At 38.5% G+C, this 23,719-nt stretch overlaps 1 protein-coding gene across 1 annotated transcript in view; it reads left to right on the plus strand.

The window, feature by feature from the left end:
• The window catches only part of LOC124790007 (15-hydroxyprostaglandin dehydrogenase [NAD(+)]-like), a 105,900-nt gene that overhangs the window by 60,426 nt on the left and 21,755 nt on the right, over nt 1–23,719 (plus strand). The window contains exon 5 of the mRNA XM_047257551.1: nt 1,552–1,706. Within this exon, the coding sequence (XP_047113507.1) occupies nt 1,552–1,706 (155 nt within the window). The remainder of the gene's footprint in view (nt 1–1,551; nt 1,707–23,719) is intronic.

Genomic DNA, 23,719 nt, shown 5'->3' on the forward strand with positions numbered 1-23,719 from the left:
AGTGTCACTGCTAAAGCACTCTACAAATATCTCAATGGAAGTAGTACTCCAGTGTATCTTTGCCCAGCAGCAAGCTTTTGTGGAAAAACAGCAGGCTATCACCACCGCTCTGTCAAGTGGCATCAGCATAGTCACAACTGGTTACCCTCTCGCCAGTGCAACCATCACCCTTTCCAGCATACGATGAATCGGCTGGATATAGGGCCTCCTGCAAGAAGTGGTTATGCCCACATTTCCAGGTTTTTCCCATGAGCGATGCAACCTGTGTAGGGCTCTCTTTCTTTTCTGGCTTTTGCGGCACATTTATCAATTGTTGTGCCAATGTTTGCATTTGCAAGAACCACCCAACTTATCATTTGATGAAATATGCAAGCTTGTCTCAACCTATTACTGTGACAGAATGCATTTCATTGTGCCGTGTGTAGATTTTTCCATTGTCAGAAACGCCCAAACCAATCTTACAAAGTCTTAGCTGTAGAATTACACGGGTTGATCCATTGTCGTAAATTTGTCGCTAGTACAAATCATGAATCCTATGCTGATCACATGGTGCATGATGATATTCTTTGTTTGGCCCCAGATAGGGAAGTCAACTGTCCAGGAAGTCTCCCCTGACCTGGGGTTTGGGTGACTTTCCCAAACTCTACTTCTTTTCCCAAACCTCTCCAGTGCCTTTCAATTCACCCATCTTCCTTCCCCTTCAACCATTCTGCCGCAAGGAGGAGCCACTGGCTCCCAAAGCTTGCATAAGTAAAACTTTTTTTTTTATATGAGTGTTCTCCTGTCGCCTCTTGGTGAGTAGATTTTTTTATCTATCTATTTATATTATATCAATGTAATAGAAGGAAACATTCCATGTGGGAAAAATTTTATATAAAAACAAAGATGAGGTGACTTACCAAACGAAAGCACTGGCAGGTCGATAGACACACAAACAAACACAAACATACACACAAAATTCAAGCTTTCGCAAATATGTCTGCTTGTGTCTGTATGTGTGGATGGATATGTGCGTGTGTGTGAGTGTATACCTGTCCTTTTTTCCCCCTAAGGTAAGTCTTTCCGCTCCCGGGATTGGAATGACTCCTTACCCTCTCCCTTAAAACCCACTTCCTTTCGTCTTCCCCTCTCCTTCCCTCTTTCCTGATGAGGCAACAGTTTGTTGCGAAAGCTTGAATTTTGTGTGTATGTTTGTGTTTGTTTGTGTGTCTATCGACCTGCCAGCGCTTTCGTTCGGTAAGTCACCTCATCTTTGTTTTTATATAAAATATTTATATTATATTGTCAAAAATTGATTATTTTCATTGTTATAAAAATTATAATAGGTATTTTGGCTTCAAAAGGTTGAAAACAACTGTTTAAAGGGAGTGACAGTGAGAAACCTTTTTATAATACAGCAAATACATTACCAGCAGCTATTTGATCAGTCTGAGGCACATAAATATATGTGAACTGTGATCTCACTATTTCACGTTCTGGAATTTTGATGTTCTCTTCCCAAATTGGAACACTGTTCTAAACACCATACAGTTGACTTGCTGGTGTTTTCAGGACCCTTACCATGAGAAGATAACTGGTGTACGCGTACTTGCTGTCTGCCCTGGTGCCACTGACACAAACCTTGTGAAAGATGTAAGGAAACAGCTGCTGTCACCTGAATATGAGAATGCGTGGCAACGAGATACAGCAGGAGGGGTATCACAAACGTGAGTTTCATTTTAATTCATCTGTTGAGGAAAAGTAAATGATTTGTATTTTTCCAATAATTATTCAGATATTAATTTGTCTCTTAAATTTATTTACTGCTAATAACAATGAATAATCATCATACATTTTATGATAGGATATATTGAAAAATAATCAAAAGTACGTGGCAGTAATTGTGGGCCAGGGCAACTTGACAAAAATTTAATAGGCATCACAAGGACCCTAAACTCTATTGAGATTTCGGAAAGTAGCTGTTCAAAACTGGAAATTTGTTTTGACCTCATACTCAACCTCAATCGTAGGATAATACTTTCAGCAAATCTTATTATCTGTCAGGAAATTGTCATTGCTTGCATTGTATCACTTATAATAATTTGACATTCAAGATGAGCACCCTTGTACTCAGTTTTTATACTTGCTACTTTACACTAGGCTGTTACAACTCAAGTGACTGCCAGCAGACATCCAGGTGCCCATGGGCACATGTGTACAGACAGGCAAACAGCGATGTGCTTGCAGTCTAACAGCCGGGCCGTAGCCCTTGTGATCATACTGCCCTAGCAGAGTGCTTGCTGGTGCAAGGAGTGGCCAACCAGCTCATGCATATGCTGAAAATGTACAATAGAGCTATCTGGCTGGTGTCTATACTAACTGCAACTGTCCATGGGTGAGCAGAGGGGTGCTGGGTGCACCTGTGCCCCATGGAGCAGTGTTGGAACAGCTTGCCTTACAGTATACTGTTTTAAACTTCATTTAATTACAGTTTAATTCTGTGGAGCAAGGCACTCTTATCTGGTGGTTTCACTAGCCAGTGCGCAACTATGAATGACTTCTTGACTTCGCCAGTTCCCTGTTTGTGTGTGTGTGTGTGTGTGTGTGTGTGTGTGTGTGTGTGTTCTTTCAACAAAAAAGTCACTGGCAATGTGAATTGTTTGATCTGCATAGACTCTGCTGGTTCTGTGGGGGGCGCTATTGCACTTGGAAACATCCATAATGTCTTCCTTGCTGCCTTGCTGTAACTGTTTTCCCTAACACAACCGTCAATGCAAATTTTCAGACTGCACCGCAGATAGTTACCATCATAAAGCATCTTCATTCCATGTACCATCTTGCCATGTTGTTGAAGACAGGTTGTTATTAAACAATGGAAAATACAGGATGGAATGGAACAATATTATGAAAAGGAAAGTTGCTACTCACTATATCAACATCTCCACTATATGGTGAGTAGCAACTTTCCTTTTCATAATATTGTTACAGTTTATTACTGTTGTCATCATCATCATCATCATCATCATCATTACTACTACCTTTTTTCCTCACCTCCACCAGTGGAAACTATTTACAATTGTGTAACAGTCAGTGTCGATTGGTTTCCTATATACAAAAATCAACTATACAGATGTCTGTCTCTTTTTCAACTAGTGCATCCAAGAGAGGTAGCATGCCACTTCACTGGTTAAATTTAATATTAGGATTAACACTGTGTATGTGATCCTTTTCCCTATGAAACTGGAGCTACATCAAGGAAGTGTCATTGATGTACCAAAGGAAACTAGATAGGTGAGAAGGCACAGAACTGAGAGTTTCCAGAGGCACCACTGTAGAAGTGACACCACATAGGGATTAATCTTTATGGTGTTTTGGGCTATTTTCTGCTTGTTAAACATCTCAACAAATGAAACTTCCTGGCAGATTAAAACTGTGTGACGGACCGAGACTCGAACTCGGGACCTTTGCCTTTCACAGGCAAGTGCTCTACCAACTGAGATACCCAAGCACGACTCACGCCCCGTCCTCACAGCTTTACTTCTGCCAATACCTCGTCTCCTACCTTCCAAAGCTGTGAGGACAGGGCGTGAGTCGTGCTTGGGTAGCTCAGTTGGTAGAGCACTTGCCGGCGAAAGGCAAAGGTCCCGAGTTCGAGTCTCGGTCCGGCATACAGTTTTAATCTGCCAGGAAGTTTCATATCAGCACACACTCCGCTGCAGAGTGAAAATCTCAATCTCAACAAATGATGCAAATTATTGATGTTGTGCTTTCAAATCTCCGACTTCAGTGCTAATAGCCCTGACTGACTTTTGACAGTTGGGAAGTAGGTGAACTGGCACTACTAACAATTGCTTAGCCATCATGTTATACATACTGGCATCGTTGTGCTGCTGTTTCTACAACTACCTATTCTCAATCACTTGGTGACAAGACTGACAATAGAAATAAGTGGCAATCAAGTAACATTTTAGTTCATGCCTCTCTGCGGACCAAAGGTTCCAGAAGTTGCCAAACTTCTTTCCTTGCACTTGTGACATTTCAGACCACCTCCAAAAACTTACAAGATGTTGCTGCATTACCTTTAGAAGCAGATTAATGTGCAAACAGCAGCAGTCAGTAGTGCTCCTGAAGACAATGGCAGAAGCAGCTGTTGAAAGTTCAAGAATTTTGTTTGAAATGGTATGGCTTGTATGTCTATCAAGAAGATTATAGTTAGGCATCCTACCAAGGCTACCATGAAAGACTTTAAGAATGCAGAAGCTGTTTACAAATTTAGTTTATAGAAGTCTGTGTATTGGTGTCTTGATAATCAGTTTTGGCTTTGTACTCATTATATCTAAATTTGAGAAAAATATAAACAAAATCATGTCAATGGACTTATAAAATAAAGTTTACAATGATGAGCATCAAGAGTGCTGTTAAATATAAGTTACAGATGGATGAAACTGTATGTATGTAACATAGAAAAAATATATATATGTGACAAATGAGGGTCATCCAGAAAGTAAAGAATGATTGTTTACTACACCCAGTGCCAGATCGCACTGCCACAATAGCAAGTGTGCCAGTTAGCTTCTTCCCCCAACTCAATGTGAGCTGAATTTTGTTGGCAAACAAGCCATGTCTCTTTGTTCTGTAATGTTTGTTAATACCAGCACCCATCAAAAATCACACCAAATGCAAAGTGCATAGTGTTCTTCATTTTCTGAATCCACAAAATGTTGGTCCTATCGAAATTTATTGCCAAATGAAGAATGTTTATGGTTGAAGTGCAATGAACGAGTCTTTAGTGTCGTGGAATGTTGTTGGCAAAGGTGTTTTTGATTCATTACAATATGCAGCCTTTTGCATCAGCTCGAGCACAGCAATAACTTCAGTGTCTTAAGTGGAAAATTTTCAGACATTCTCCTCACAGCTCTGACTTGCCACCCAGTGATTTTCACTTGTTACCAAAACTAAAGGAAATTTTGGGTGGAAAACAGTTTGCAAATGATGAAGACCTCGAACAAGCAGTGATGTCTTGGCTCAGATCGTTGGTAGTAGAGGAGTACAACAAGGGAATTGAAAAATTGGTCCCACGTTACAGTAAGTGCCCTGACAGTTATGGTGATGTCATTGAAAAATAAATTAGGGTACCGTAACTTTGTAAATGAAATTTTGTTTTGACATTTAGTTTTTATTTTGTTATGCCAGAATATCCTTCACCTTCTGGACAACCCTTGTATATTAGAAGGTGCACAATGGAATACGTGTCATATATTTCTAATGTGTTGCAGAATCTAAATTTATAAATATACTTACTAAATTTAATAAATGTAAAAGCTGAAGATCAGCTCATTTCTCATATGATAAAAAGAATGAATATATTATAAACATAAAAGCTAAAAGCATAAAAACTATTTTAATGTGCTTGAAGGCACAGCTGTAATTAGTTGTATTACAAACGCTGAGGATAATTACGGTCAGTGAAGGCTTCAGTGAGACCCTCGATATATTTTGAGAGGGACTGCACGTCACTGCAGGTGCAATGACCACAGGTGGCTAGTCTGTACAGAAGGGAGTTCTTGGTGTGGAATGGGTGGCAGCCGTCGAAGTGGAGGTATTGCTGGTGGTTAGTAGGTTTGATATGGATGGAGGTACTGATGTAGCCATCTCTGAGGTGGAGGTCAACATCTAGGAAGGTGGCTTGCTGAATGCTTCACTGACCGTAATTATCCTCCCGTCCTTGAACAAAAACAAATCTTTCATGGCTTATCTCTCCAGTCTCCCACCAACTCCCGAAGTCCCACAGTACGGCCACAGAGGAGCATTTCTCTCATAACTCAGCACCATCCGGGACTGGAGCAACTGAATTACATTCTCTGCCAGGGTTTCTATTATCTCTCGCCATGCCCTGAAATGAGAAATGTCCTGCCCACTCTCCTTCCCACCCCTCCTACCGTGGTATTCCGCCATCCACCAAGCCTACACAATATACTCATCCATCCTTACACAGCCCCTGCTCCCAATCCCTTACCTCATGGCTCATACCCCTGTAATAGACCTAGATGCAAAACCTGTCCTGTACATCCTCCTACCACCACCTACTCCAGTCTGGTCACTAACATCACCTATCCCATCAAAGGCAGGGCTACCTGTGAAACCAGTCATGTGAGTTACAAGATAAGCTGCAACCACTGTGCTGCATTCTATGTAGGCATGACAACCAACAAACTGTCTGTCCGCATGGACGGCCACTGACAAACTGTGGCCAAAAAACAAGTGGACCACCCTGTTGCTGAACACGCTGCCAGACATGATATCCCTCATCTCAATGAATGCTTCACAGCCTGTGCCATATGGATCCTTCCCACCAACACCAACTTTTCTGAATTGCACAGGTAACCTTCATTAGTCGCTGTCCTCACCCATCCAGCCCCCCTCCCTGTTCCCATTCCAGCACTACACAACTGTCATTTCACCGTCACACCCAGCCTCTTAATTTCTTTTTATTTCTCTCCTTTCTGCTACTTAACCCCTCCCCACTCCGCACCTTCTCTCCTGCCCTCCGTCTAAACTGCAACACTTCACTGGCCGCCACACGCACCATACTATCCCTCCCCCTCCCCGCCCCAGCCGCCTCCTTACCCCCACCCAGTCGCCACTCCCATCAGGCACTGGTGCTGCTGCTCGCAGTGTGGTTTCAGTTCTCTGAGACTGCAGACATGTGTGCAAGTTGCGATTGCGTGAGTGTGTGTGTGCGTGTGTGTATGTGTGTCTACTGCTGACAAAGGCCTCAATGGCCGAAAGCTATAATTGTGTGAATGTTTTTGTTGTGCCTATCACGATTCAGCATCTCTGCTATGTGGTGAGTAGCAACTTTCCTTCTTTGGTATTGATACATTTAACAACCAAATTCTTGTTTTATAACTCTATTGATATGTTTTTTACGTATATTTTCTGATTCTTAGACTTTTATCATGTTTAAGGCCAAAACTGGTTATCAGTGTTAATAACATCACATGTGGTCAAGACATTGAATTTTATAATCTAATCCAATACAAAGGTTAGAGTGTGTGCAGAATAATGTCCCCAGTAGATGTGCAGTTGGTAGGGCACATGTGGAAAGAGCGGTAGTGGTGGCGTTGCGGTCAGGTGCTCCAGGGAAAATGCCAAGCACTGGAGGGGGCATGCCATTGTAAACTGAAGCGTATGCTCACATTTCTTGTAAATGTTCAGTGGAGCCCCTCCACACCGACATTTTCATGGTGACCATTCACAAAGATTTATTGTTATGTCTGCTTAGTTAGTGTCTAACAAGAATTCCACTGAAGATGCAACAAAAGCAGAAATTTATTTTTTCTATCTTGTTAACCATTTCTAACTTGCAGAGAAGCATCATGAGTGGTGAATTTTGAGTAAAACCTACATTTATTTTGTTGCCATGTTAAAATTTGATTCATTTGCCGAAACACAGTGGAGTTCACTCAGTCTTATCTAACTAACGTGTTGTGCAGACACTGTTGCGAGAGAATTCTGAAACCATGGTTTATTCAGTGTAATGTGTAATGTCTTAACTTATGTTGTTCCAAAACCCACAGCATTTTTCATTTCACCAGCTATTAATGACCCTTAAAATTATATTCTTTCATTGAAAAAGTCTGTAGTTAGTGGAATAATGTGGTAGATAATGAAGTTTTGCATAATAAACATATGGAAAAAACTCTCCTCTTTGCCTGCAGCCATTTGCCAAAATATCATTTTGATATCTCAAACTGTTTATGAAATATGAGGAATATTGTGGATATTTCATTCTGGCTTTATCGCTGGCTTATGCAATCGCAAATGAGTGTGCTAAATCGGATCAGTTTTCTTGAAATTGGTGACAGATAGAGACCTCCACCCAACTCTAAAGAAAAATTAAGTATGTTAGCTAAGTCTCATATGCAGTAACATATAATATGATACACACCAAATGCAAAATCATTGTGACTCCTATTTTTCATTGCAAACTATTTTGGATAATAAATGCCAATACCACAATAACTGTGACCATTAATGATGGGCACATCATCATGAAGCTGACATATAAAGCTGTAAGTAACACAAAAATGAAATTTGTTTGTCAAGTATTTTCTCTAAAATCATTTGAGAAAGATTGCAGGACTTCGATTCTGTCATCACCGGTAATTCAAAAGTTGGAAGAAAATGTCGACTTGCCCTTCCGAACAAATGAATGAACTCACTCAGCACTTTGGACAAATATTGGTCACTGCACATCAGCCGCAGTATCGTGTGGGGGCTCTACTGGTCTTCTCAGGAATTCCAAATAGCTCTTTTTTTTATACAAATTTATTTGTATGCTCGGAATTAACAAACACAATCCAGTTTGTTTAGACATTATGGCATGCTACTATGATACTTCTTAAATGGCATTTATAGATTCTTTTAAGCTGTGTCATTGTTCTATTGTTAATGTGTTCTGGAAATTCTCAGTTGAAATACAGATGATGGGAAGAATCAAGATATCTACTCATCATATAATTGAAGTGTTAAATGGCAGGGTGACAAATGCCAAATCAAAAGATTGAACTTATAACTGCTCTATTTGAGAATGTGGAGAACCAAAAAGCATTAGCGCTGTGTGTGTGTGTGTGTGTGTGTGTGTGTGTGTGTGTGTGTGTTGGGGGAGGGGGGGGGATGGAAGGGGGGAGGGGGGGGGGGGCAAGGGGTATCTGGGGATGTCTAAGGAATGTGCCCCCAGTGAGCTCATCATGGCACATTCAGAAGAAATCACCCCTTAGATTGAGAACAAAAGGGGAGGACGAAGGCTATGTAGAGAGTCAAGTAGGTGCAGGTATGTAAATAGGTGAATCAAGCTAAAGAGAATTGATGGAGAACTATTGGGAGGGGGAGGGGGTGAACAGGGCTGAGCTGATACTGGAGAGAGAAACAAACTTCGACTGCGTGCTCATTTTCACTTTGTGGCAAGAAGGTTACCAGCATGGGAGGTCACCCACCAAGTGGCTTATTCTTCTAGTTCTAGCTTCCCTCAAATCCAAACCCACATGCCTTCAGATATGCAGGTGATGCAGTACTTTTGTGGGCAGTTTATATCCTTACCCACAACTAGTACTTGCTCTTCTTCAAGATGGAGATGTATGAACAAATCCACTGTACTACCATGGGCATTGACAGAGCTCTTTTGTTCGACACTTTGTTTATGGACCACCTAGAGGAAACATTCCCGCTATCAAAGATCCTCAACTCTGTCTGGTTCAGGTTCACTGGTGATATCTTTTTGATTTAGACTCAGGATCATGAGACTCTTGACATTTCTGTTGAGGAAGAAGAGTCTTTGAAAGATTAATTCAGTGCCCGAGCAAGATGATGAGTGGCACCTTCATTCTTCCCACTGTTTCTTATTGTTTACAAACAGGACAAATTTGAAAATATGGTCTGGTTTCAACAGAATATGATTTTAAAATCTGTCCAGTCATTTTGTGCCCTCAGAGGATTAAAAAAAATTTACAGTCATCTTATTGTACTGGAAGATACATACACAAATCACATTGCTTTACACAAACTAATACTATGAGTGCATGTTAACTTCAGTGAACAAAAACCATTACTTATTTTAGATACATATCAGGAATTTGGAAACTGAATGTGTTGGACCAGTGCAATGGAAAACATAAAATAGTACTGAAACATAAACATACAACATTACTCAAAAGTGTCACATTTGTTAACCAAAAGTGATATAACAGTGCCACCATTAGAAAATGTGTATTGGGTACATGCCTATTCAAAAACATGACTCATTCCACATTATAGCAATAGGTCGCAAGTATGATCTGTGGAACTTTCAAATAACTAAACTAAACTGAGGAACAAAACTGCCAAAAAGCAACAGATTTAAGATCTTTTCATGACTACCTTGAACAGTTCCCAAAACCATTACTATATTATTTTAAGCTGCGGATGGTGGAACACAGTATTAATGTATTTAAAAAAATAATATCATGGAACCACTAAAAGCTGCTTAATGAATAAGTATTTCCAGAAAATTATATACAAGGGTTGGAACTTTAATAGTGGCAAGTATTTATTTACAGCTCGTACAAAATCGATAAATGTTTCAAAGTTTGCTGACCTTCAAAGCAGTCACCAGCATTGTGTATAACCCATTGCCAGTGATGTGGAAGCCACAGGATACTCTTAGCAGTGCCAGATGTGTTGACACTTCGAGTGGCGCGGTCTATTGTCCGACGAATTTGTAGCAGTTCTGAAGCGAATGCTGTGAAGTGTTTCCTTCAGTTTAGAAATCAAGTTGAACTCATGAGGGCTTCGTCAGGGGAGTGCAGTAGGTGGTATAGTACTTAGCAGCCCCGTCAGTCAAACAAATCAGTAACAGCTTGCGCTGTACGTGCTTGAGCATTGCCCTGCAAAATGATGGTCAGGTCCTGCAGAAAGTGTCATAACTTCTGTCTCTAAGCTGGTTGTAGGGTATTCCAAAAGTGAACAGCATTATGTCATAAAAGAAACAAGACATTAGAGGATACTCCAAGAGAATCCGAATTTCTTGAACCATACTAAAATGCATAATGCGGCTTAATGTGTACAGTTGTATGTCCAGATTCAGATGTATATTTTCTTGGAGTACCAGCACCATATTATCTTACGTTTGGTTCTTTATTATGGCATGATGCCATACGTGCCAGAAGATGAAAATGTGGACTTTAAATGCAGCGAACAGTTGAAGCCAGCCGGAGTGGCCAAGCGGTTCTAGGCACTACAGTCTGGAACCGCGAGACCGCTACGGTCACAGGTTCGAATCCTGCCTCAGGCATGGATGTGTGTGATGTCCTTAGGTTAGTTAGGTTTAAGTAGTTCTAAGTTCTAGGGGACTGACGACCTCCGTAGTTAAATCCCATAGTGCTCAGAGCCATTTGAACCATTTGAACAGCTGAAACTAGGCAATAGTGTGGAATTAAATACTTCATTTCAAATAATTGACTGCCTGAGTGGAAAAGATTAATAAAAGCCACATTTATTTAGCAGACCGACAAAAATAACTTCATTGTTCCACAAGGTGATTAATTCTTGATTGTCAGAAAGGTGGAAATAAAATAAAATCCGAAACTAATAACATATTTTAGCCTTCCGATATTGTTGTTGTTGTGGTCTTCAGTCCAGAGACTGGTTTGATGCAACTCTCCATGCTTTCTTTATCCTGTGCAAGCTTCTTCATCTCCCAGTACCTACTGCAACCTACATCCTTCTGAATCTGCTTAGTGTATTCATCTCTTGGTCTCCCTCTGTGATTTTTACCCTCCACGCTGCCCTCCAATACTAAATTGGTGATCGCTTGATGCCTCAGAACATGTCCTACCAACCAATCCCTTCTTCTAGTCAAGTTGTGCCACAAATTTCTCTTCTCCCCATTTCTAATCAATACCTCCTCATTAGTTACGTGATCTACCCATTTAATCTTCGGCATTCTTCTGTAGCACCACATTTTGAATGCTTCTATTCTCTTCTTCTCCAAACTATTTATCGTCCATGTTTCACTTCCATACATGGCTACACTCCATACAAATACTTTCAGAAACGACTTCCTAACAAATCTATACTCGATGTTAACAAATTTCTCTTCTTCAGAAACGCTTTCCTTCCCATTGCCAGTCTACATTTGATATCTTCTCTACTTCGACCATCATCAGGTATTTTGCTCCCCTAATAGCAAAACTCCTTTGCTACTTTAAGTGTCTCATTTCCTAATCTAATTCCCTCAGCATCACCTGACTTAATTCGGCTACATTCGATTATCCTCGTTTTGCTTTTGTTTATGTTCATCTTATATCCTCCTTTCAAGACACTGTCCATTCCGTATTCCAATATTATGTGAATGTATTTTAATTCACTTGATAGCTCCTGGCCACAGAAATTCGTTTTGTTTTCATTTGACATGAGAGCAATATATGAAGAGGAAGTAGCAAAATCGCTAAACATAAAGACGGGTCACATGGAGACGAGCCACCTCCCCACTACAACTCAAATTGGTCTGTAGATCAGCTCCAGATCTATGATATTTCCAAATTGGGGCAATATTAGATAGTGCCCCCTCCAAAGAATTTGAGGTAGGACACCAAAAGTTTAAAAAAATTGCCTTTTCAAAAATATGTTCATTTTGTAGTGTACATCTTTCTGAAGAGTCTGATACATAAAACATATGTGTTTGAGGAAGTGTAAGGGATGTTATTTGGTCTTAAGTCTGCTAACGTGCAGTGCCATGCCTCTTCACACAGCATTCTTCTATTGCACGTCACTGTATTTCATTCTGTGGAATTCAAAACGTATAATTTTGTAATGGGTGCCATCAAGCTATCTTCAGGACAGTGGAAATTAAAATGTCCTGTCATGCCCTCCTGCTCCCTGCCTGTCTGACATCCTGCCCTCACTATTATTATTATTGTTATTATTATTATTATTATTTTTAACAAACAAACAAAAACTTGCAGTTATTACTGGATGGGATTATTTGTAACCAGGAGAACAAGAACTCTTCAGAAAAGTTTCACTCTTTTTGCCTATTAGCTAATAACTTGCTGTTTAGTGTGACATAAAATTAAATATAGGATACATAAAACCAGTAAATACGAGACAAGCACGACAGTACACATTCCTTCAAATCTAAGTCCTAGCATTTTTTTCTCTCTAATCTTGCTACACCTTTACATGGTGTGCTTTCCTTTCTGGGAGAGAATTTATTACCTCATCAAAGTTCATCAAATGTTTTGCTTCATAAATGAAATTTCGTTGTCTGATGCTGAAAAAGCTGTTAATACAAACAATACCCAAGACTGGTGTGGTTTCTTGACCTGATTACTTGTATTTTGTCACTGCCTTCTAGATAAAATGAAATAGGCCTGCCTCTTATTGCAGCACCAAATAAACGAGACTGGTTTGGCATAAATGGTCATTTTTATAACATGACAGAATATAATTCATGAAGAACTACCAGCAAAAAGCTTTGTGTTAGGAAATAGTTTCACATTTCATTCATACTCTCCAGTTTCTCAAGCATGAGATCGAAAAGTAGTAGTACGAAATTTTTATATACATTTGGAATTGTCATATTCTTCCTTAATTTGCATGATGTCCCCATTTCTTCTCCTTCCTCGTTCTAACAATCAATCTTGTCTTCACTAATTCTGTAACTATTCCTGCCAGCATCAAAACTTATTCTCCAGTTAACTTCACTAACCCTGCCACAATCACCGATTTAGTTATCCCGTGTCTATTCTCTGGTTAGGCATTATTAAGTGTTTGTGCAATGCTTTTTCTGCACCACTCCCAGAATAGAACTTAAGCGGCTGCTAGCTGGGGACTGTACAACTTGCCCTTATTAGTGTAGTGATCTGGCCGAAAATGTTGTGTCAAAATTTCTTACCAAGAAGACAGTATGTAAACTTTCTTACTTGTTTCTCCTGTGAGTCATTTATTTCCACTCTGGTAGTATGAATCTATAGATTTTGCTAGGAATTATAACAACACTGATCATTCGCAAACCCTGTCAACCACATAACAGCGATTGACATTCATCCGTTCGGCTCAGCCCCGTCCCCTTTTGTCTGCAGGAAAGTTTATTTCTAGATGTGACAGGGAGTCCCCTGGCAGAGACATCATGTGCACTGTGCACACATTCAAAAATCTACTTATGATTCATTCAGAAATCAACTTAGTTCTTGTTCAGAACTGTTCAAAAACCAACAGGGATCTGTTTCAAAACGTATGAATAATTGACAGACCAACATGCCCTGGATGCTACGCGCTTTGTGAAACCAGGTTTCAAGAATATGAATTTGACCCCCTCCCCCTCCCCTGAAATTGCTGCTCTGGGCAGATGCCCCAGTTTGCCCCTGCCCCCTAGATCTGGTCCTGTTGTGCATGTGTAAATCTGGCAGCGTGGGCGAGCCAGTAAAATTTTTCCTGGTAGCATCTAGCTGCTTGCTGCTACTGCTTCTACAGCTAACAGCCACTTTTCTGTAACTAGAAGCTGGAGAAGGTACTACTCTCACACGACTTAACTGCGAATGCAGATGAGCTCACTCGAAACTGCTCAAACGAATCTAATGTAAACACTTGTGACATTCCGCTCATTGGCGCCAATTTGTTGTTATGAAGCATTGCATAGTCTTCTTAAAGCCTCTGACACTGCTGCTTGCAGATGCTTGTAGGAACACTGTGTTTTGTTGTTGTAAATGGCACATCTCCTTTGCAACTTAAGCTTTTTTTTCATGTTTTATTGCTGAAGTATTATTCTGCAGTAGTGAGATACAGTAGTATCCTTTTTTAGAGTATTGGTTCCTACCAGTCAAAATTACAAGAATGTAACTGAAAACTAAAACAATGAAAAATTTCCAGAATTCAAAAAAAGTCCTGGGTTTTTCCCAGTTTTCACCCAGAAGAAAAAATTCCCGGGTTTTCCCAGATCTTCTGGTTGTCCTGGATCGTATACAATCTGTCTATCGTTTCTCTTTCATTGCATAATGCTCCCTTGGAAACCCTTGAGAGCCTCTTGTTCTTTCAAATTTTCCAGGTTTCATTGCCAATCTGCAATTTCTTCAGTTTTAGTCTACAGTTTGTAACAAATAAACTGTGCTCAGAATTCACACCTGCCTTTGAAAATGGTTTGCTGCTTTAAATCTGTTTTCGAAATATCTGTCTTGCAGTTGTGAAATCTGTCTGAAACATTCTGATATCAACAGCTGCCTTCCATATGTGCAAGCCCGCCCCCCCCCCCCCCCCCCAAAAAAAAAAAGAAAGAAAAAAAAAAAAAAAAGACAGAAAGAAACAACCCTAAGTGTTGTTGTTGTTGTTGTTGTTGTTGTTGTTGTTGTGGTGGTGGTCTTCAGTCCTGAGACTGTTAGCATTATGAAATTGTATTCTGTGCAAAATTCTACCTAGCAGCTTTTCCTTCCATTGCTTTCCCCACAATCCATGTTCTTCTATTTTTTTCTTCTCTTCCTTTCCTATTATTGAATTCCTATCTTCATCATAATTAAATTCTCAGCTTCCTCAACAAAGTAGGTTGAGACCTTTGCAGTTCAAGTGGTTTTTAATGACCTGGCAGACAATACTAATAATATCAAACTTTTTGCAGGTGACTCAGTCTGTATGGAAGTACTGTCTCCAAAAAGCAGCATAACTATTCAGTGAGATCTCAATAAGATTTCAAAGTGGTGGAAAGACTGGCAACTAGCTTTAAATGTTCAGAAATGTAAAATTATGCACTTCTCAAAACAAAAATGACTATAGTATCAGTAAGTCACAATTAGAATCAGTCATATGAATGGGCATTACAGTTTGTAGGAATATGAAATGGAAAGATAGCAAAGGCTTAGTTGCAGGTAAAGCAGGTTAGTTGATAGAATACTAATAAAATGCAGTCTACAAAGAAAGTTGCTTATAAATGACTCATGCGACCCATTGTGGAATGTCGCGAAAGTGTATGGGATACATACCAAATAGAATTAACAGGGGATACTGAATACACAGAAGGAAGTGCTGCAAAATGACTACAGGTGTGTTTAATTCATGGGAATGCATCATAGAAATGCTGAAGAACCTGAACTCTCAGATAATTGAGGGTAGACAAAAACTGTCCCATGAAAGCCAACTTTGTTTCAAGAAGATGTTTTAAGTATGTCATCTAGGGTTAGGCTGTGTTGATAACGTAATATTGTGAAGACAAGATTAGATAAATTACAGTGCATACAGAGGAAAATTCAGAATGGAATGTAACAATATTATGAGAAAGAAAGCTACTCACCATATAGTGGAGATGCTGAGTCACAGATAGGCACAACAAAAAGTGTTTCACACTTAAACCTTTTGGTCAATGGTCTTTCTCAACACACACACACACACACACACACACACACAAAAAATTGCAGTCTCAGGCAACTGAAACCTCACTGTTTCAGTTGTCTGAGACTGCAGTCGTGTGCGTGAGTTGTATTTACATGAATGTGTGTGTGTGTGTGTGTGTGTGTGTGTGTGTGTGTGTGTGTCTATTGTTGACAAGGGCCATTGGCCAAAAGCTGTTAGTGTGAAACTCTTTTTGTTGTGCCTATCTGTGACTTGGCATCTCCGCTATGTGGTGAGTAGCAACTTTCCTTCTCATAATTTTGTTACAGTGCATACAGAGGTGTTTAAGCAATCATTCTCCTTGTGCTTCATATGTGAATGAAACAGGAAGAAGCCCAAATAATCGGTACAATGTGAAGTACCCTCTATCATGCACTTCACACTGGTTTGCAGGAGAAATCATCTTTGGAGTAATATGCCTGTGAACACAATGGTTCTTGACCTCAAATTGTTCTGAGAGCACACAAAAAGAATAGTAACAGTTTATCTTAAGAGATTATAGTATAGGAGCAATGAGAAAATTGCTCTAACAGGCACAAAGATAGAAATGATATCAATGAAATCTTGTTTTCATCACATTTATACATGTTCCACAATAATGTAAGATAAGTGTCAACTTCATCTGCAAACAAGTTCTGTTTATAAAGCTTTTCATCTGCAAACAAGCTTTTCAAAGTAGTTGTGTGTGTTTTGTTCAAATGAATATTTGTGAGTTAAATAGTTTGACATCAACAGAAATTAATATGAGGTGGGAAGAGGTTTATAACAAAAATGCTTCTTCATTTTCTGTATTTAAGAGACTGGTTGTCAAATTCAGATGTGGTTATACTTCTCTTCAGGGTGATCCTTGTGAAAAATTTCACAATACTGAATTAATAGATGAAAACACTGACATAGTGTACAACATTATTACAGACCACTGTTGCTTAAATTTACAAATTATAAAGCGCAGCGATCAGTCGTCTTTTTTTGCAGGTTTTATTTGGCAAATCCAGATTTCGGCTAGTGCCCATCAAATATCAATGCTAAAAAATACAAGAACAACATGATCAGGCTATACTATAAAATGTTTCAACTCGTGGCATAACCTATGTGTCTTATACAGTAGATTACATACCAATATTTTCTAGTGTCATTGCGTGTCAGTTCCCTGGTGTTTGGGCGACAGTCATAATTCTTTGAATACTACTGTATAATGGAGGTAGGCTGTGGGGAGAACACTTTATTTGGCTGTATGACACCCTCTATATGAACTATGTAATATATAACACTCAAAGGAGAGCAATTGTGGTCTCCAGTAAAATAATTTCAAATTTGTATGGGAATTACATAAAATAAAACATAAGTAAAATTATTTACATTGCTGTCTGACTTATTTCCACATTTTCCAGTAAACACAGAAAATATATATATATAAAAAAAATTCAGGTTCACTTCTTGCGAGTCAATTGTTTTGTTATTCTGTAAACACATATGTAACGTCAGATGGGTAAAACCTTTTTAAAAAATATATTTACAAGACACAAGGAGGCACATGCTGTATGTTGCAACTATTAGAATTGATTTGATTTAAATGTTTTTGTCTCTTATACTATTTTTCTCTTTATTTAAACATCATGATGGGTACGTTGTTCCTCTTATTTGCTGAATGGTTCGAAGATGGCACCAATTGTAAGCAAGATGGATAGTTGGTGTGACTTGGCATTCCGTTACAGATGTAGACAGTACTAGTATCTGTGTGACTTCAAACAGATTTTAATTATAAATACAATAAAACCAATACACTGAATTGTTGTTATTAACAATGTACAGGCATCTAAACTAACGTACCTTGGAGAAAGTTCTGCAGGTTCAATTGTATGTTAATGGCTGCTACATAATGGCGTGATGGCAGGAGCTACTTCATTCCCCCTGTGTCACACCTTATATTGTTTTCTCGCAACAGGTTTTCAAACTATTCCCAGAACAGTGCATTTTCATAACAACCTGATCATTAATCAGGTTGCAGTTGGCATTCTTGTGATGGCAAAAGATCTTCAGCTCTTCTAGGAGGTCGAGAAACCTGCCCTTCTCGCATTTACGCAGCAGCCTCACATTAGATGCCAAAGTCGGCAACTTATGTTACGTTGTAAGTATATGAGCAGCCATATTCGATTTCCCCGTGGTATCTTTTCTGCCCAACGCGACGTGTTCCCCAAACCTAATTTCCAGCCTCCTTCCTGTTTGGTCAACATAACAGGCCCTACAGTCCGGGTTATCAATTTTATGAACTCCAGAAGTGTGAGATAGGTTCTTTGTATATACAGTGTGTTGCAAAATACATCCTGTTGCAAAAGACTCTGTCACATTGTCCTTTCTAAAGATAGTTGCTATCCTTGTACTCATTTTTCCATAGTGAGGTAAACTAACAAACTCAGTATTTTCTTTAGAAGCTGTATTATTGTAAAGCGTCATCTTATTTTTCTATTTATTAGCTATGTTCTTATATATAGTACCTACAAAGTCATGTGGATAGTTATTCACTTTTGCATTGTGCCTTATTGTTGCCATTTCATCGTCGTGTTCATCTTTTGACAACGGAATTTTGAACAACCAATTGATAGCAAAATTGAAAAATGCCTATTTATGTTGAAGTGGGTGGTTTGAAGTGAAATCCACAATGCAGTCAGTACAGGTCTCTTTGCGAAAGATACCAAATGTGTGCCTCCTATTTTCATTCTGAATTGATAGATCTCTCTCATGTAAATTTAATCGTTTGATGCAAGTTATTAAATGTGGCTACTATAGTGTTAATGACATCATCATTACACTGTATTAGCAGCAGTGTGTCATCTACATACTTAAAGTAGTATACAATTTTGTCTGCCGATGAAGGATTTTCAGAAAAGAATCGATTTTCTAGATAATTGATAAAGATGTCATCGAGTGTTCCAGATATATTGCTCCCCATACTGAAACTGCCTTGTTGGGAATAAGTGTCTCCATTAAATTTAAAGTAGTTAAATTTCAAAATTATCATAAGTAGCCCAATGAATTCATGTGCTTCCCTCATGGAAAGCTTGTTTTGTTCCATTAAATTACGCCGAATTACCTTCACAGTTTTATCAATAGGTATGTTTGTGTATAAGTTGACAATATCAAGAGAAACAAATTTCATTTCATTGATTATGGGGGTATTTCTAATTTTATTGATTAGTTCGAAACTATTTTTAATAGTGGGTGACGGGGTTCATAACGTTTAGCCTCTGTACCGCCCTTGTTGATATTATCTCACTAAGGCTTTTAACTGACCAAGCAATTTCTTCTGGGCTTCGGACGTTACATCCTTATCGATTTTCTTAATATTATTATCTTCAAAGAAATTTAGAGTTTAGCAATATAGACATCTTTTGCAATGATCACAGTTGTTCCCCCTTTGTCTGCCTTAGTTACTATCGCATCGCTTTCAGATTAGATTAGATTAATACTTGTTCCATAGATCATGAATACTACACTTTGTAATGATGTGGAACGTGTCAGGTTAATAAAAGATGCCTGTACAAGATATTACATTACACAAAATATTGCATGACACTAATGTTTAAGTTGTTTTTTCTTTCCCTTAATTTATATCTAAAAATTCAGCCAATGAGTAGGAGGAGTTGTCATCTAGAAATTCTTTTAATTTATTTTTAAATGTTAGTTGGCTATCTGTCAGGCTTTTGATGCTGTTTGGTAGGTGACCAAAGACTTTTGTAGCAGCATAATTTACCCCTTTCTGTGCCAAAGTCAGATTTAACCCTGCATAGTGAAGATCATCCTTTTCTCCTGGTGTTATAGCTATGCACACTGCTATTACTTTTGAGCTGGGTTGGATTATTAACAACAAATTTCATAAGTGAATATATATATACTGTGAGGTTACTGTGAGGATCCCTAGATCCTTAAATAAATGTCTGCAGGATGACTGTGGGTGGGCTCCAGCAATTATTCTGATTACACGTTTTTGATTAATGGATACTTTTCTACTCAACAATGAATTACCCCAGAATATGATGCCATAAGAAAGCAGTGAATGAAATTAGGCATAGTAAGCTAATTTACTGAGATCCTTATCAACAAAATTTGCAATAACCCTAATAGCATATGTAACTGAACTCAGACGTTTCAGCAGACCATCAACGTGTTGCTTCCAGTTTAACCTCTCATCAATGGACACACCTAAAAATTTTGAAAATTCTGCCTTAGCTACAGACTTCTGTTCAAAGTCTATATTTATTACTGGAGTTGTGCCATTTACTGTATGGAACTGTATATACTGTGTTTTATCAAAATTTAAAGAGAGTCCGTTTGCTGAGAACCACTTAATAATTTTGTGAAAAACATCATTTACAATTACATCACTTAGTTTTTGTTTTTGGATGATATTACTATACTTGTATCATCAGCAAAAAGAACTAACTTTGCATCTTCATCAATGTGGAATGGTAAGTCATTAATGTATATCAAGAACAGTAAAGGACCTAAGACAGAACCCTGTGGGACCCCATACTTGATAGCCCCCCCAGTTTGAGGAATCAGCTGTTGTTTTAACATTACATGAACCACTTATTTCAACTTTCTGCATTCTTCCAGTTAAGTATGAAATAAACCATTTGTGCACTGCCCCCCTCAAACCATAATGATTTAGCTTATCTAAAAGAATTCCATGATTTACACAATCAAAGGCCTTTGAGAGATCACAAAAAATACCAATGGGTGATGTCCGGTTATTCAGAGCATTTAATATTTGATCAGTGAAAGCGTATATAGCACTTCCTGTTGTAAAGCCTTTCTGAAAACCAAACTGACATTTTGTTAGTACTTTATTTTTACAAATATGGGAGGCTACTCTTGAATATATCACTTTCTCAAAAATTTTTGATAGACCTGTCAGGAGAGAGATTGGGCAGTAGTTGTTGACATCTGACGTATCCCCCTTTTTATGCAATGGTTTTACAATGGCATATTTCAGTCTATCGGGGAAAACACCCCTGCTCCAGAGAGCTATTACATACATGGCTGAGAATCCTACTTATCTGTGGGGAACAAGCTTTAAGTACCTTGCTGGAAATGCCATCAATTCTGTAAGAGCTTTTACTTTTCAGTGAGTTTATTATTTGAAAAGCTTGGAATTGATACTTTCAACGACTGTCTCCTCCTTTATAGAATTGGGGTGATGTTTATTAACCTCATTTGTAATAATATTATTAATCGCTAAACTAATCTTATTCTGATAAAGTTTTAGCATTCTCAATGAGTCAGTAGCATACTTAGTATGGACTACCATGTCTTTTATAGCCCTGCGATCCACTTTCCCATTTACATTATACTTCAAACACTTACTAAGCATTTCCATTTCACTCTGATCAAAAACAATGTTAGTCAAATTCAACACTCTTGCGAACTAGTTGAACTTTGATATACAATCTTCATTACTCACTGTTGCCCTATTTTCCAAGCTCAGAATCTTATGATGATGTCTTTGTTTTATTTTATGTACTGCGTTATCCACTATGTTCCTAACATATGTATGACTGTGTCGAAGGCTAAAGGCGAAAGTACGTTGGCAAGTTCAAAATGTGACCCATGTAAGTTATCACTGATCACTTGTCTTTTCGAAAACAAAGCCCTAATCTCATTTTTCATTATGACCACTTCACATTTCTGCCTACATCATGCCATTCAACTGTTTGTATTCTTGTTGTTGAACTGTGACTGTACATACTTTGGCATGAGCTATTAGAAATGCACATTTTGTTGAATGCTATATGCTGGATGGTGACTGCCAGTTTTATCTTGAGCTTCTTGTAACTGTAACATGCAATGCTGGCCCAGCTGGGCAAAATCTTCATCAGGTTACCTTCCATTAGGAACGTGGGTGCTCTCAGTGACTGTGTTCTGATTTATAAATCATAGAGTGCAGCAATCAGTTGTCCTTTTTTGCAGGTTTTATTTAGCAAATCCAGATTTCGGCTCGTGCCTAGCCATTGTCAATGCTAAAAAATACAAGTAGTATGTGGTGAGGTGATACTATAAAAAAGTTACAACTTGTGGGATAACCCATATGGCTTATACATTAGAATACATACCACTATTTTCTAGCCTCAATGCATGTCAATGTTATGAAAAATGCACTGTTGTGGGAATTGTTTGAAAACTTGTTGCTAGGAAACAGTATAAGGTTCGACCCAGGAGGAACGAAGTAGCTCCTGCCGTCTTGCCATTATGTAGCAGCCATTAACATAATACTGTACGAGTACTATAGTTGTTATAGAACATTGGTTATAGAACATTGAACCTGCAGAACGTTCTCCATGGTACGTTAGTTTAGATGCATGTACATTGTTAATAACAGCAATTCAGTGTATTGATTTTATTGTATTTATAATTAAAATCTGTTTGAAGTGACACAGATACTAGTACTGTCTACATCTGTAACGGAATGCCAAGTCACACCACCTACCCATCTTACTTACAATTGGTGCCATCTACGAACCACTCAGTAAATAAGAGGAACAATATACCCGTCATTATGTTCAAATAAAGAGAAAAATAGTATAAAGACAAAAACATTTAAATCAAATCAGTTCTAATAATAGTTGCAGCATATAGCATGTGCCTCCTTGTGTCTTGTAAATTTATTTTTGAAAAAGGTTTTACCCATCTGATGTTACATGTGTTTACAGAATAACAAAACAATTGACATGCAAGGAGAGAGCCTGAAATTTTTTAAAAATATTTTCTGTGTTTACTGGAAAATGTGGAAATAAGTCAGACAGCAATGTAAATAATTTTACTTATGTTTTATTTTATGTAATTCCTATGCAAATTTGAAATTCTTTTACTAGAGACCATAACTGCTCTCCTTTGAGTGTTATATATTACATAGTTCATATAGAGGGCACCATACAGCCAAATGATGTGTTCTCCCCCCCAGCCTACCTTCATTATACAGTAGTATTCAAAGAATTGACTGTCGCCCAAACAACAGGGAACTGACATGCAATGACACTAGAAAATAGTGGTATGTAATCTAATGTATAAGCCATATAGGTTATTCCACGAGTTGAAAGGTTTTGTAGTATCGCCTGATCATGTACTACTTGTATTTTTTAGCATTGATAATTGATGGGCACTAGCTGAAATCTGGATTTGCCAAATAATACTTGCAAAAAAAGGACGACTGATTGCTGCACTCTATAATTTATAAATCAGATCACAGTTGCTGAGTGCATCCACATTCCTAATGGAAGGTAACCTGAAGCTGATTAAATGTGTAAGAAATAGATGATGAATGGCATATTAGAAGAAAGATTAACTGTGAGAGATTTTTTCGCAATATGGATGAAATTTTCCAAATTCTGACAAAAAGTAAATGCAAAAACAATGTGTGAACCATTTTGAAAAGGGTCTAACTGAGTTAGAGGCATCATACTTGAACATTATCCTGCTCCCAAATATCTTGGAGTAACTCTGGATCGACGATAACATATAAAAAGCATTGCCTAAACACTAAACAGAAAGTGGCAGCGAGAAATAACATAGTGCGAAAATTGACAGGTACATCATGGAGTGTTAATCCATGCACTGTGCGCTCAAGCGCACTTGCTCTATTTATTCCACTGCTGAATATGCATGTTCGGTATGGTACAAGTCCAGTCATGCCAGGAATGTAGATGTGGCTCTAAATGAGTCTTGCCGGATTATCACAGGTTGCTTAAGACCTATTCCTGTGGACAAACTCCATTGCCTCGCTGGCATAGCTCCTCCTGAAATCAGACGTGAGGTAGCTCTGAGATATGAG

Source organism: Schistocerca piceifrons, chromosome 3, assembly GCF_021461385.2.
Source record: "Schistocerca piceifrons isolate TAMUIC-IGC-003096 chromosome 3, iqSchPice1.1, whole genome shotgun sequence".
Classification (NCBI taxonomy): domain Eukaryota; kingdom Metazoa; phylum Arthropoda; class Insecta; order Orthoptera; family Acrididae; genus Schistocerca; species Schistocerca piceifrons.